This window comes from Sminthopsis crassicaudata, chromosome 5 (assembly GCF_048593235.1).
Source record: "Sminthopsis crassicaudata isolate SCR6 chromosome 5, ASM4859323v1, whole genome shotgun sequence".
Classification (NCBI taxonomy): Eukaryota; Metazoa; Chordata; class Mammalia; order Dasyuromorphia; family Dasyuridae; genus Sminthopsis; species Sminthopsis crassicaudata.
Window position 1 is genome coordinate 101,887,296 of NC_133621.1, and position 16,676 is coordinate 101,903,971.

At 35.9% G+C, this 16,676-nt stretch overlaps 1 protein-coding gene across 1 annotated transcript in view; it reads left to right on the forward strand.

Annotated features, from left to right (window-relative positions):
- The first annotated feature begins 6,309 nt into the window (after positions 1 to 6,309).
- The window catches only part of MKRN1 (makorin ring finger protein 1), a 29,054-nt gene continuing 18,687 nt past the window's right edge, over positions 6,310 to 16,676 (forward strand). Inside the window, 1 exon segment of the mRNA XM_074267741.1 lies at positions 6,310 to 6,664. Coding sequence (XP_074123842.1) covers positions 6,492 to 6,664 — 173 coding nt within the window. The 5' untranslated portion in view covers positions 6,310 to 6,491.

A 16,676-nucleotide genomic window follows, 5' to 3' on the forward strand; every position in this document is an offset into this window, starting at 1 on the left:
TTAATGAGAAGAATGAATATTACAATGAGATGTGGAACCATTCTAATGAAGGGCTTTGATTTTATGTCATTTATTTCTAAATTGCCCAACTTTGGGCAATCCAATCAAAGACTTTGTCCTTCCCCAAACCTGAGTAGAACACCATAGGCAGGAATTCACCTAAATAAGATTGTCTAAGTGGCAGAAATTTTTGACAGCCTCCCCAAGAGAGATGTTCAAGAGAACATCACAACATCCTTCAAGGGCTAGACTTTAATAATTCAGGGGAAAACTTGGACTTTCCTCATAATTAGTTGTAAATCATTATTTCTCTCAGTCTTGTTTATGGAAAAATCAGGAGGCTGATATTACTGGGTTGAAGAGTGTAAGATTAGAAAGGGAAAAAGGCCCAAAGTTTTGAATGCCTAAACAGAGCCTTTTGTATTTGATCCCGAAGGATCCTAAAGGAATGATACTGTCAGATTCACTCTTTAGGAGTATCACTTTGGTAACTGAATGGAAGATTGGAGTGGGGAGAGACTTGAGACTTTATAAACAAAGTATATGCAAAGTAATTTTGCTATGCCCTGTGAATATAAAAGAAGTAAATATATTTCTGGCCCTCAATGAGCTCACAATCTAGTGGGGGACACAAAAAGCAGACAAATATATACATACAAAGTACAAGATAAATAAGAGGGAGAAAGCACTAATGGAGGTGGGCAAAGGCCACTTATAGGAGGGGACACTGAGTTACGATTTGAAAGAAGATAGGCAAGTTTTCAGATTCAGAATGGACATGGAAGAACATTTCAAACAAGATAAACCATATGTGTAAAGACAAAGAGGTAGGACAAGGGATGTTTTACACAATAAGCTCTCAGACCAGATGGACTAGACCAGATGGTGTATAAATGGTAGGACTACAAATTATTTTGATTTTGTGTTTTGTCCTAGAGACAATAATGAGCCACTGACAGTTTTTGAAAGGAATAAGATAGAATAGATAAATCTATTTTAACAGTAGATATCTAGAATGGTTAGAAAATGAAAGGTCTGGAGAGAGAGAGATCCATTAAGTGACAATTGCAGTAGTTCACATATGAGGTTATGAGTCTAACTTGGAGTAATGTCCATAGAGAAAGGGATAGAAATATTGTAAAACTGATAGGACATGGGAGATAAGTTTGAAGAAAGTTAGAAGTTAAAAGAAAGAGTGAAAGATCAGTCCATGGATATGAATCTAAGTGACTGGAAGATTGGCAAGGGTATCCAAAAAATGATATTATTATTTAATCACTTTCTCTTCTACTCACCTCCCCCACTCCTAGCTACCCTTCTGGTCCATACCCCTTTCTCTCACTCACTAAGCCCTTTAACAACCTAACAATTTAAATTTATGTGGCACTTTCAATGTTTTCTTTACAATGACCCGGTGAAGTAGATAGTGCAAATATTACTTAACCTTGTTTTAAAGATAAGGAAAAAAGAATCAGAGGGGTTGTGACTGGCACTTAAGTCAGAATGCTCTTAAATGTCAGTCAGTACTTGAATAAATCAACAAGCATTTGTTAAGTAATAACTTGCATTTATATAGTGCTTTATGGTTTGAAAAGTACTTTGCAAATATTAGCTCATTTTAGCCTCACAACAACCCTAGTCTACCTTGTCTTTTTATAATTCAGTTAATTTTTCCTTTCTGAATTTAGATGTTATACATTTGGAGTATATGAATTTAACATTATAATGGCTTGTTGCCTAGGGTCTCTTTAAGCACATGTAATTTCCTTTTTTTAAATCTTATGAAAATATTATGAATTTTTGGTTTTGCTTTTTCAGATAGCATGATTGCAATTTCTCTTTTGGATATAGTTGATTTTATAAATTTTATTCAAGCATTTCATTTTTATTTTATGTATATATTTGCTTTATAGATGTGTTCCTTGGAAACAATAGATTGTGAGGTTGTTTTCTTATCTGATCTGTCACTCAGTTTCATTTTATTAGATTAATTTAATTTACACTTAAGATTTAGGAAGGGAGATTTATATTTTCCTCAATGTTTCTAGCATTGTTTTTTTTCTCCCCTAAATTAGGATTGTTTTTTTTAAATTCCTCTCAGTGGGTTTGATATTGGAGGCATGTCTTCTTTACCTCTGTTCCCTTTCCTCTCAGAGTTACTTTGAAGCTCAATGACATTCTCTGAAAAAGATATTTTAAAATATTTCCTTTTTCCTATTTTCCAGCATTGGCTTCCTCATCCATATCCAGTCACTCCCCACTTTGCATCCTACACCTGGCCAAGGCTAACTTTTCTCCAGAATTTCAGATATTGGTTTGAAAACTCTCTCTGAATCAATCAAATCTAGGTTTAGAAAGCCTTCCCATGCTAATGAGTATCTTGTGTGTTCCAAGTAGCCAGGTTTAGGAAAGGTCAGATGATGAAGCTGCTGTTGTTGGAAGACTAGTCAAAGAGGCCTGAGAGTACAATTTCTCCATGGAGAAAGAAAAATAGACAAAGATAGCAGTGGTTTTCCTGCCACTGGACCCTCTGTCCTTGCCCTAGTTCTTGAGAGAGAAAATACAAGGCTTAGCTTCAGCCTGTTCCATCAACCCTATTTCTGAGCATGGCATTTCTCCTGGGTCCCCCTTTCTCCAACAGAGCTGAAAAACTGATTGCGAACCTCCTTCAGATATGGCCCAAAGAAATTAATTCAAATCCATGAAGGGATTGCTTTTCAGGTCAGAGCTAATGGTAATATGTTCACCAGTTACTGATGGAATAAGGCAAGGTATTCTTTTTTTAATTAAATTTTAATTTTTTCAATTAAGAAGCAATTATTTTCTTAATTATTTCTCAATTATCAAGCAACTATTTGATCAAATAAGATATTTGTATAGCACTTAGCATAGTGCCTAACACATATTAGGTACTATATAAATGTTAGTTATTATTATTATTATTATTATTATTCTTGCCTCCCAACTCTCTCCCTTACAAAAAAAAATCCTTTCCCTTGTAATAAATATGCATAATCCAACAAAACAAATTCCCATATTGGCTATATCCAAAAATGCATTTCTTTTTCTGAATACTTTGCATAGTCTCTCCCAGGTTGTGGGTAACATTTATATCAATATTCTGAAATCATGGAATCCTATATCTTGTCTTTCAAAATTGTCCATCTTAACTATGTTATTATTGTATAAATGGTTCTCTTGGTTTTGCTCACTTCAATCAGCATCAGATATTCATGCTATCCCTTTTGTTATTTCTTACTCAATTAAATTCACATGCAATATGTAACATATAAAAACTCATTTATTGAATTATTCTCTAATTGATGGGCATCCTTGAATCTTTCTAGTTCTTTACTCCTACAAAGAAAGCTACTAAAATGTATTTGTAAATATGGGTCTTTTTTCTTGTATTTGTCAAAGGTGTAACTTTTCCCATAAGCACCCAGATTTGAATCCTCAGTTTTCTCCTCATATCTTCACTCTTCCTTACCCACGAAATTATCCCCTTTCTAACTACTCTTCTCTTCTCTCCAGGCTATTCTGCATCCAGTTGCCAAAATAATATTCCTAAAAAAGAGGCCTATCACTCCATCATCTGTTACATTCAGGATAAAAGACAAATTTTGCACAACTTAAGTCCCACATGAAGCCTTTCCTGATTTCCCCATATAGAAATGAGTTCCTTTTCCACAGCATTATAGCTACCTCATACAATTTTGTTTACCCATTTACATATATGTCTCCCATAGAAATATTACAAATCCCTCAAGCTCAGGGATTGTTTTCCTGTTGTCTTTGAATCAGTGATAGCACAGTACTTGGTACATAGTAGAGAGATAATAAATGCTTTTTTGACTGACTGATTGACCAGATAGTGATATAATCTAGGGGAGGAGCTCTTAATCTTTTTTTATCTTGGATACCTTTGGCTGATATACCTTTTAACACATTCTGATTAATGACAACTAATTTTTTAAATACTTTTTTCCCTAATCACTTCAGGTTACATTGATCTCTCCTTGGCTAAACTTTAAAGTAGCATTGCAATAAAATCTTCTACTTACTTTCTGTAAAAAACGATGAATGGGATAAACTGAGTAAAGACCTCTTATAAGAATATGACCTTGACCTAAGCCCTAAGTGTGATTTGAGATTTTGCAATAACAAGTTGAGCTACAGCTAAAAGTTTCAGATGTTGGATTATTTTAGATAAACATTTCCCTCCTGTTCCTCCCTCCCTCCCTCCTTTTCATTAGCTGTAAGTACCTAATAGGATAAAGTATTCTTTGTTTCTGGGTAAATTTTTTATTTAGTCTCTGGGTAAATTAGCCCCAGGTAATGGGAAAAAAAGGTCAAAGGGAGATGTGGGGTCTTCCATGTTAGGGTCTATATAATTCTCTGTTTGCAACTAGTGTTTTGCACTTCTTTATGGACAACTTGTCTGTTGTGATTCCAAAATTTTGATTCCAACTAGCCAAAATTAAATCCATCAGGTTATCATGACAAGTATTACTATAATTAATGATCATTATATACTATATTTTAACTGATTATACTTATGTACTATAATCTATAGTTATAAAATATATTAATTATAATTCTGCAACATTGATAATCAGTATATTATATGTAAATGTGATTATAATTGATCATATGTATTCAATTATAACAATTATGTATTGTTTCATAGTTATATAATATTAATTATAATTCTGCAACATTGATAATCAGTATATTATATGTAAATGTGATTATAATTGATCATATGTATTCAATTATAACAATTATGTATTGTTTCATAGTTATATAATATTAATTATAATTCTGCAACATTGATAATCAGTATATTATATGTAAATGTGATTATAATTGATCATATGTATTCAATTATAACAATTATGTATTGTTTCATAGTTATATAATATTAATTATAATTCTGCAACATTGATAATCAGTATATTATATGTAAATGTGATTATAATTGATCATATGTATTCAATTATAACAATTATGTATTGTTTCATAGTTATATAATATTAATTATAATTCTGCAACATTGATATTCAATTTATTATATATAAATGTGATTTATAATTGATCATATGTATTCAATTATAACAATTATGTATTGTTTCATAGTTATATAATATTAATTATAATTCTGCAACATTGATATTCAGTTTATTATATATAAATGTGATTTATAATTGATCATATGTATTCAATTATAACAATTATGTATTGTTTCATAGTTATATAATATTAATTATAATTCTGCAACATTGATATTCAGTTTATTATATATAAATGTGATTTATAATTGATCATATGTATTCAATTATAACAATTATGTATTGTTTCATAGTTATATAATATTAATTATAATTCTGCAACATTGATAGTTTATTATATATAAATGTTGTGATTTATAATTGATCATATGTATTCAATTATAACAATTATGTAAAGTATTGTTTCATAGTTATATAATATTAATTATAATTCTATAATTTCAAGGTCCCCTAGCCAAATATCTAATCTTCTATAAGAAGCTTTGCTTAATCCCCTTTAATCTAGGGCCTTTCCTCCATTGATTATCTCCAATTTATCTTGTATACAACTTGTTCCTACGTAGTTGTTCTGAGCAAATATTATCTTCCAAACCGGTTGTTAACTCCTTGACAACAAACCCCGTCTTCGGCCTTCCTTTGCAGCCCCAGCGCTTAGCACAGTGTCTGGCAGGAGCTCGCTGACTGAATGATTGACGTAGAGACTAAAGCTTTTCAGTCGGAGATGCTACTTAAATTAGGACAAAGCTCGTGTCAATCACAGCGCCGCTAGGTAATGCAAATATGATGTAAACGAGCATGAATATGTATCCATGGATGTGTATACATATACATAAATTGCGACCAGTCGGACCTCAGTGGGCATTTATTAAGCTCCTACTCCGTCCCAGCCCTAAGCTAAAGGGCACGTACAAAGGCAAAGCTGTGGCCGTCCCTGGAGGAGCTTACAGTCTAACGGGAGAGAGGACGTGCGCGGCAGTCCGTAAAACTAGATAAACTGGAGATAATCAATGGAGAAGGCTTCAAACTCCAGTCGTCAGGACTGCGCTGTTGATTGCGCTGGCGATGATGATTTTGATGAAGATGCTGACGATAGGCGACGGAGCGCACCTGGTCCCGGCCCCAGCGACTAGCCCCTCCTGTTTGCCGGCAGAAAACGCACTCCACCAATCAGAGAGAAGCTGGAGGCGCCCTGTGGGCGGGCAGAGGGAGCTCCAGGCCGAGTCCCCCCCTTTGTTCAGCGCAGACCGCAGGATGGGGGGATGGGGAGGGGTGGCGCGACGCGGTTTGGGGAGGTGGGGAGGAGCAGGGAGAAGCAAACCCTGTCTCTCCTCCCTTCTCTCCTCCCTCCTCCCCCGCCGCCTGACCGGAAGTATGTGATCCCGGAAGTTCCGGTGCCATTGCTGTGTGGGATAAACAGTAATGGCGGAGGCTGCAGCTCCCGGAACAACAGCCACAACATCAGGAGCGGCAGCGGCGGCGGCGGTGGCAGCGGCCTCCCCCACCCTCACCCCCACAGTCGCTTCCCAGTCCCCGGCGGCGGGAGGAGGAGGGGGAGGCAGCGGCGGTGGCTGGACCAAACAGGTCACCTGCAGGTAAAGCGGCTAAGAGGTTGAGAGAAGATGGGGGGGGCGGGGAAGAGAATAAGCCGGCGTTTCCATGACCCCCGCCCGGGGGCGCCGCTGCCCCCGCACCCCGCGGCCTTCTCTTCCCCAACCGGGGCGCCCCAAAACTGGGGGCGCCCTTTGGGTGGCTTCCCCGTTTCATTTCTAGGCGTCCTTGCGGGGGGCCCCCGCCCAGTCTCTCCCCCCTTTTTTTTTCTCTAAGTCATCGCAGGCCATGAACTGGGGGGGAAGCGCCATTCGAGGAGGAAGCAGTAGAGCGATCACCCCTTTATCCCCGTCCGTGTCATGCGCGAATTTGTCCCCAAATCTCATCTCCCGGGTTTCCCTGCGAGGAAGTGGGGGTGGGGGGTGTCGTTCTTCCTCTGGCTCTCAAGGTCTTTTCTTGGGGCCTTGGAGTCCCCGAAGAGGGCCCCGGCGACATTGCCCTGACTCCAGCCTCTCTCCTCGGGCCGCCCGGCCCCAGCCGGTTACAAAGGCTGTTATTTATCTCCCCTGCTGGGAGAAGTCGCTTTTGTATTTTTCCTTTCCCCGTTTTCCCGACTTGGCGATTCTGGGCTTTGTCTAGAACCAGATCCGAGGCCCAGAAAGCTACCCTACCCCAACTTCTCTCGAGGACGCCACTCGCCTTCCCGGTTTGGAACCCACCTCTCCACTTTTTGGAAGCAAGAAAACCCTGCTTTCAGATGATTGCTGCACTCCCCATAAATCAGCTTTGCTCTAGCATAAAAAGGCATTTCTGCTTTGTCTTAGCCCGCTTCGTAGTGTACGCAGTGAGCCGAAGGATCATTTTCAGAGAAAAATATTTTATTTGCAGCATGAGTATGTCACTTGAAAATACTTAGTCAGCTTTACTATTGCTGAATTAAAAATAAAAAAAAAAGAGGGTCCAACTGAGTATTATGAATGAGAAAATATTAGGCTATTTATCTGTTTTTTAAAGTGCTATGTATTTTTGATGTTGTAGGCATGAAGTTTGTTTTTTTTGGGTTTTTTTTAGTATTAATTTCAGGCCTTTTTTTTGTCTTTATCAAGACATGCAAAAATTCATTCAAGGAATCTTCCCTTCCATAAAGTATAAAATATAAGTGGACATATTTTCTATTTCAGATGTTTAAAGAAATCTAGGTTTAAGTGGAAAATCCATCCAAATGAGGAATTTCAAAATTCCTTTTTCATGAACCAAATTTTGGGGGAACCATTCCACTTATTTTTGCTATACTGTGAATAGTGTAGCACTTTAGTTGGTATTTGAGCCTCTTTTTTTTTTTAACCAGAATGATGGAATAAAAGGTTGATGCTCAATACTTAATTCTTGGAGTACTTGGTTAGTTTCCTGGGTGTACTGGTCTTTTATTCCAGCATGTGATCTCCCATATACAATTGGTTGAAATAAAATTCCTTCATAATTTTAGATTTTTCCCCTAACAATAATGACTACTAGGAGACCCGACCCCTGGACCTAAAGTCACAAAGACCCTGCTCCCTGTAACCCCAGGCAAGTCCCTTAAGTTCTTTTAGCTTCTATTTTCTCATCTCCAAGATAGGGATGATACTCTGCTTCACAAAAGAGAGAATATTTAAAATACTTTGCAAACTTTCAGTATATTAATGTCAGCTATTATTAGCAATGATATATAATTATAGTAGCAAATTCTGATTCAGCCTAACAGTCAGAACCCATCATCAAATGGATTTTTACAAACATCTATTTTTATTACCCTCCTTTGACTCCTCTATTCTTAGCCAACCTTTCTATCCCTTACACCAAAATTGCTGGGGGAAAAAAAAGAGAATTGGATTCTAGTCTGGATTTGTTATATGAGTTTGGACAAGTCAATTTAGTGATCTTTATCCCAGAAATCTAATCTTCAAAATAAATCTACAATTTTGTGACTCCTTTCAAATCTAGTATCCCTCAAAAATATATGTAATTACCCATGCAGAGGACCTTTTTTCTTTCTTCTAATTTGTATGCAACTTCACCCTTGCATTTCCCTGACCAGTTATGCCACAAATTCTTGATTTTCCTTTAGCAACATAATGGATCAGAATTAGTCTGTGATCCTAGCTTAGAGGGTGTTACTAATCCAATGGAGGATTCCTTTTGTATTATGGACAGTGAGAAATTTTTATAGTTCAGAACCTTAGTATACCTGATCTGCAGAGTGTGATACTGTAAAAGATTATACTGCTCTAATCCCAGTATTTGGTTCTTATGTAAAGTAATGAGAGACAGATCAAATAGGCAAATAAAGAACCAGCCTCAGCATACTGAAAGACCCAGCTTCAAGTCCCAATTTTGACAAATGTTAATGTTGTAACTTTGGTTAAATCACTTATGTTCAAGGCACAGGATATAATTCTTAAGCTACAAGTTCCAGAATAATTGGGTTGGGTATACATTTGTGGTTATGTGTGTATTTTTGTACACGTGCACACCTTTGATTTTTATGTAACTAAATACCAAATAAGAATTATCATGAATTTAACAATGAATTTATCAAAATAGTTATTTCCAGTTATTTTCAATAGACTCCATTTCCAAGTGCAACTGTCATTTCTACATATGGATCATACTTCTTTTCCTTGAATAAAGAAATAAGAGATCTAGAAATAGAAACTCTTTGTTAAAAATTACTTGACTATCATTTAAAAAAAAACACAACAGCAGAAACTAGGGAGTGGGAGAACAGGGAAAGGAATAGGGATGACTAGGCATCTTAATAAAAATCATGTCTCTTGGAATCAAACCAGAGTTCTCTGTAATACAGTCCATGATGTAGAATGACATTATAGGTAAGACTAAGTTATAAATAGCTTCTTCCAGTACTCCTTGTAACTAAACTCTTTTGGAAAGGGTCCAAGGTGGTCCTGTGTTATACAGTTGGTGTTACAATGAAGCTACAGTGTACATGTTTCTTTACCACATATCATCTACAGATCTAGGCATTTGTCCAATGCTGCTTTCCTCACAAAAGGTCTGATGCCTTCTAGAGGCTGTTTAAAGCTACTTCTCTCTGTCCCAAAATATAAAACTTGTTCAACCTTTTTTTTGCAAAGTACTTATTTTCATTGATTGTATCTGTGAAGTTCTGTGGCTATTTCTCATGACGTTTTTCCCCTGCATCTTAATGATATCAGTTCAAGGTTCTGTATCATGCAGCCCCTCCTCTTACCTTTCCCCTCCCAAAACTGTTAATATTTCCAAACCCTTTTGTTTGAGAATCTGGATGAGACTTTAGGATTTTACCATTCATTAACATCTTTAAGGAAAAAATGGGTGGAGTTGAAACAATTAAAAGCTTAATCATAACTTATATTTAGGAAGTATTTCAAATGCATTCCTCAGAGTCTCATAAGGAAACTAAAATCATTCAACAAGCATTTATTAAGCACCTACTAAGTGCCAAACATTATGTTCTTCAATGGAAAAGACCAAAAAAATGTCTACTCTCAAAGAACAGTATAATGGAGGAGAGATAGCAGAGAAATAAGCTATATATAAACAAGATACATACCAAAAAAATTGAGATAATCCACAGGGAAAAAGCAGTAACTTTAAAGGTTACTGAGAAAAGTTTCTGATAGAAGGACAGATTTTTATCTGGGATTTGGAAAAGGCCAGGAAATGAAAAGGGAGAGAATTTCAGATATGGGGGGACAACTAGAGAAGGTACCTAGAATTAAGAAATGGAGTGTCTCATGTAAGAAACAGTAAAGGAGACTAATGTCACTGAGGAGAGGAAAAAGTGTGTGTATATAATAAAATTGGAATGGAAGAAGGGATCCAGGTTATGAAGAATTTGAACCCTAAGTGATGGGAAGCTGTAGAAGGCTCATTATCTCCACTGGGTTAACACTTTGTAAGATTACTTGTTTCAAGTACACCTGGTCTTCTACAGGAAGCCACTGGAATTTATTAAATAAGGTGCCATGGTCATGTCCTGCACTTTATAGGAAGATCAGTTTGACATAGGGGTGGAATAAATTATAATGGGGAGAGACTTGAGCCAGGCAGATGGACTAGAAGGCTATTGCAACAATCCAAGACCCTGGATCAGGGTCTTAACAACATCAGATTCGAAAGAGGGGGCATTTAGGAGAGATGCTATGAAGGTCAAAATGATAGGACTTAGTAGCCACTTTTGTGGCTGGAGTCTGAGAAATTCTAACGATTTGCTTAAGGCAATACAATATTCAGCGAATTATAACTTCATTTACTAGTGTGATTTCTGCAACATTCAGGTAAGTGTTCTGCCAAATGATTTGTAGGAAATAAAATAAATTTCTTCATCAACTTAATCAGTGTTTTATTCATATCAGAAACTTTTTAGAAATAGGTGTCCTTACCTTAAATTCTCTTTCATTAAAGATTGTTAATTTAGATCCATAAATAATTGTTGTGTATATATATGTTTGGATTTCATCTGGACACTCATTATTGAATGGTTTCAGTTAATATACCTTATTATGCCTACTACTATATGTCCATTAAAATAAAGCTACTAAGATGAAAAAATGGTGTCCATGTGCTTTGATATGTTACTCAGTTTTTTAACCTAAAAATTATTTGAAATTGCTTTTGTGTTTAAAAAAAATACTTCCCTTATTAAAATCTCTATTAATGAAACAATCCAATGAAATCAACAATATTTGAGATGTATGCTAGGCAAAATGGGAAGTAGAAGGAAGTAGAACAAGCACTGTGCCATCAGAGAACCTCCATCTAGTGGCAAAGATTATTGTAACCAGCAAGAAGAATTAAATTACAGTAAAAAAGATTTCATGATTAAGCATTAAATTAATCAACAAAGACTTATTTCTAAGTCTCTAGGGAATTGTAATTAATGCCTATAAGCATATTGGCTGGATTCCTGAAACTAACAAGCTCCTGATGGGTTCCATCTGGCCACAGAGTTCAAGTTTTCAAGAGGTTCAATTTAAATATTAAATATCTACTCTGTGCAAAGTGCTGGGGATGTACAGGTGGAATAAGGAGTATGTTCTATTATTACGGACTTAGTGATAAATTAGCATGTTGAATGAGCATATGAAGAGACTATTATAGTATGCATTAAAGCTGGATAGACATTGATCAAGGAAGTGGTATGATCAGAATTCTGAATTTGAAAATAGGCCACTAAATGTTGATGGACTTTGAGTTGGGGAGGTATTATAAAAGACTTTCAGTAGTCTAAGTGAGATACTGGAGAGCTAGGATAAAAGGAATGAAAAAGAAAGAAAAATTAAGTGTGAGCCTGGTGCTTAGGGGAGAAAATGGTCCTGGAGATAAAGATTAGGGAATCATATTCATAAAAATAATTAATAAAGATAAGACAATCAAGAAAAATAGACAAAGTCAAGGATACAACATAAAATTACTATGTTCAGAAATTCTTTAATTTTGAGGGAATCTTTGTCTACTAAGTTCAAAAATTGTTTCTGTATTTCTTCCTTTCTTAATACTCTTATCCTTTCTCCATCTCCCCCAGTTAATTTCAACCAGGGGATTTATTGAGCTCTTATTTTTAAGATTCTCTGCTAGTTGAAGAGTATACTTAGATAAAGATGAAACTGTCCCTTGCCCCTTGAAGAGTTGACATTCTGTTTGGGGATATAAAAATTACAAGTGTAAGGAAAAAAAAATACACATACATACACACACACACACACACACACACACACACACACAGTAATTCTGAGGAGGGGAGGACAGGGACTATCTGGGGAAAACAGATCTCTTGTAAACTGTTCTTTGAACAGCAAAATTAAAATTAGAGAGGAATGCATTATAGACATTGGATCCCACTTGGACAAAGACATGGAGGCAGGAGATAGATGCTCCCATCTAATTAGAGATCTGTTCTTCCTCCAAAATCTTTTTGAACAAATGCTGCCATCCTAGGAAGGGTCGGAATTACCTCTTGCCTATCCAGGGTGATCTTCCTGCCACAAATCTCCTGTTTTAGTCAATGTTAGCTGTTGCCCACTGAAAGTTCCTAACAACACCCTAAACTTGAGCTATGCTCAGAAATATTCATTGGCTTTAAATTTCCTGTGAAATTGAGCAGGGCTTCTTAAACTTATTTCCATTCATGACCCCCTTTCACCTGAGAAATATTTACTTGACCCCATATATGTAAAATAAGTATACAAATTAAACATTTACTGATAGATTTTACTGCAGATCCCTCTACTTCACTTACAAGGGACCCCATATGGTGGTCCACATCCCCACAAAACTGGGAGATAAAAAGCAGACCTAACATTCAAGGTCTATGACTTTTGGCTCCAACTCCTGTTTAAAGAAGTGGCATGAAATAGTGAATAAAGGACTGAACTTGGGAGTCAGGAACCTGGGTTAAAATCTTTTGACTCTTGGCAAGCCATTAATCTCTTTACTTGTTTCTTCATATATAAATTGAGGGGGTTGCATTCAGTGGATTCTGATTTAAATGTATGATTCTCTGACCATTTTTGCTCTTGCACTGAGTATTTCCTTTTTCATGTACTTGCTGCCTCCCAAACTTGAGTGACATAATGGATTGGGGACGGACCTGGAGTCAGGAAGATTCAATTTTCTCTGGCTTCAGACACTAGCCAGCTATGTGACCATGGGCAAGTCCCTTACTTCTCTTTATATCTGTTTCTTTATAAAATGAGCAGAAGGAAATGGTAAACCACACCAGTATCTTTGCCAAGAAAACACCATCTGGGGTCACAAAGAGATAGCTAGATGTAACCGAAAAACAAAAATTGCCATGAAATGTTCTCCTTCCCATCTTTATTTAATTCTTGTCCAGTCTTTGAAACAAATATAATTCATGAAGTTTTCTTGATCTTCCTCAGGTACAAGTAATTGCTCTTCCTCTCAACTGTTATTTTGTATCTTCTTGGACACTTGGGGTCTCTTTTACATTACAATTTGTAATAGTTGCTATATTTTATAGAGTTTCACGACTTACAAAGCAATTGTATGTCTCAATCTATGTCGTCTTAAGTGATCTACAAAACAATTCTGAGATGGGTAGCTTTAAGTATTTTACGATGGAGAAAACTGAGCATTTAAGAGGTTGTGACCTTTCCAAGGGTATACAGCTACTAAGTGACAGACCTAGAATCTGAACTGACATTTTCTGTCTCCTATGTTGTCTTTGGTATTTTTTGGCTGCTGTATCTCTTTTACTAGATTATAAATTTCCTGGAGCTAGGGATAATAACTTATTTAGCGTTTTAGCCCTTTCAGTCCCTGATTGGTTGTTTGATTGCTGTCTTTCATTCTCGCAGAGGACCAAAATGACATCTCTATCATAGAGTCGAATTACAGTGTGTCCATTTGTGGCTGATCAAACCAATATGAGCTCAGAATGCTCCGCCACAGGTCAGACACAAGTTGTCCCCATAAACATTTGAGGTAGGTTCTCTAACTTTATGCATTTTTCATGTCTTCTGAGCTAATACAATTCTACTTTGCTTATAGAGTATGGCACCTCTGAAGTACACCATACTGGGTGTTCCTGTACCAGTGTCTCCCATATTATATAATTGATTCTAAAGTTTTTAATTAGTGTCTTCTATGGAAGTACTATCTAAATTTTGATCTAAGTCACATGATTAGCTAGTTTGAGTGTCCACTACAACTTGAACTCATTCCATTGTGAAAAAAGTGATCTTAAGTCAATTCTGTCTTTTTGTAATTCTATACAGATTTTTTCCCCATTTTGCTTTCTGGAACAAGACAAGCAGGGAAACTCCCTCTTTTTTGTTTGATTTGATCTATATTTGGTCAAATTTTATATTGATATCAAAATTAATTTGATATATTGTGTCTCCTTGTATCTTTTTTCTAGACTCATAATCTTTAGTGCCTTCAAACTTCACATCTAAATTATTCTCTGAACAGACTCTCTAGTTTTTAAGTGGCTGTATTAAGACATGGCATTCAGAAATGAACACAGTACTCCACTGTGTAGTCTAAGTAGCACATAGTACAGTGGGACTTTTACTTTCCATGATCTGGGTACTATATTTTTTAATGCCGCCTAAGGTTATGTTAGCTTTAGCAGCCCAGTTATACTGTTGACTCATTTAGCCTGCAGCCAACTAAAATTCCCTCAAGTCTTTTTTTTACTAAAAAAACAAAAACAAAAAACCAATGAAACCAAAGAAATCTAAATAATATTCCTGTGCACTTTTAAAAGTAATAAGTAAACTTACAATGCTTGCTTATCTATTGTGAAATTGCACACAGTCTTTATATTGGAATTAATGTCTGTAGTAGGGGTACATCTCCTAACTTCAAGCTGCCAAGAGGAGGAATATATGTATCAAAAAAAGGAATACTTGACAGAGAGAGAGGTCCATCCAAATGCTTTCTTGGCACTGCTTCCTTTGGGAGAGAAAAACAGAACTGGCCCATCAAGCCTTTGCACTAGCCATCAATGAGTAGTAGACCTCCTTTCTTTTGATGATCTTTTCCTCTTCCCCTTTAAGGATGCAAGCATTTTGTGTCTGTCTTGATGAAGCTTGGGGGAAGGAACAAGCAAGCAAAGTGAAGTATTTGGTGCCTCTCATGTTTTTGAAAAGCAACTTCCCCAGTCTTTACGGGTATGGCTGCCTTGTTAGAACTACCTACTCTTGTAGTTTTCTTTTTATTTATTTTCTTTTTTCCTTTTTTTTTTTTTTTTTTTTTTTTTTTTTTTTTTTTTTTTTTTTTTTTTTTAAACTTAAATGTAGAGGTGGCTTATTAGCCTTCCCTTCTGCAGAGAAGGAAGGAAGTCATATTTTTCCAGCGCCTCTTATGTTCAAGTTTGGCCATTAAAATACAACCAAATATAATAAAGAGAACTTTTCATTTATCCTTGTTAAATGTCATCTAGATGTTTCCATAATAGTTGTTTTTATTCTTTTAGATGCCCTTTCTTTTCTCTTTTTGATTATTTACCATTGGATTACTATAATTTTAATTTTATTCTGTCATCCCCTGATCATGCCTATATCATGAACAAGATTTTGCTTACTTGTTAAGATCTTATTGAATTTAATTCTATCATTTTGTATGTTAGCCTGTTTTTGTATAATCTAGAAATTTGATAATTGTATGAGAGCATCCATGTCACTTAACTTTTTTGACTAGACTAGACCAACACAGCCATTTAATCAAATTCTCTCATGGAGTTATTCATCAAAGTTCAAATTAACACTTTTAAGTTTGTTATCTACCAGGTTGTTATGAGAGATTCTTAAAATTTAGGCTGCAACAGATATAGTATGTCTACAATATTCCATTTGCCTATTAAACTAACAACCTTTTTAGAAAAGGGAAAGTAGGTAGTTTGGTAAATGTGTGATTATCTTGGCCAGACTTGGCTTGTAAACATGTGTTGGCAAGTCACAGTGATAACTGCATTAATTTCTGGATGCTTACAAACTGTTCCCTGAATGATCTATTTTAAAAATTTTTTAGAGATCAGTGTCAAACTGACCTGTAGTTTCATGGATTCTCCTTTCCCTCTATTTTTAGCATAAAGCCCTAATTATGCAAATCTTCTGCACTTTATAGTTCTTTAGAGATTTCCAATAAGTCAGTGGTTCTGAGATTATTTCTGCAAATTATTAAAGGCCTGAAGCCTTGAACACATTTAAAACAACTAGTAGTCTTTTCGTCTGTCCTTTCCAAGGTATAGCCCTGTTTTACATTACCTGTTCATCTGAAGATGAAAATAGGAACTGAGAAGTTCTATATTTTCATTGCCTTCAGGTTACCATTATCATCTTCCCTAATCAGTGGTGCTATCCCCTTCACTTCTTTGTTCTGAGTACAATTTTAAAATTAATTTTTTAAATAAGCTTTAGTTTATTCAAGGCCTTTAGTTTTTCTTGCAGGGATATATATATATATATATTTTGGTATGTATTTATTATTTGCCCCCATCTTTTTACATGCCCTTTTACATAATTATGAGCTCATAAGTCAATCATC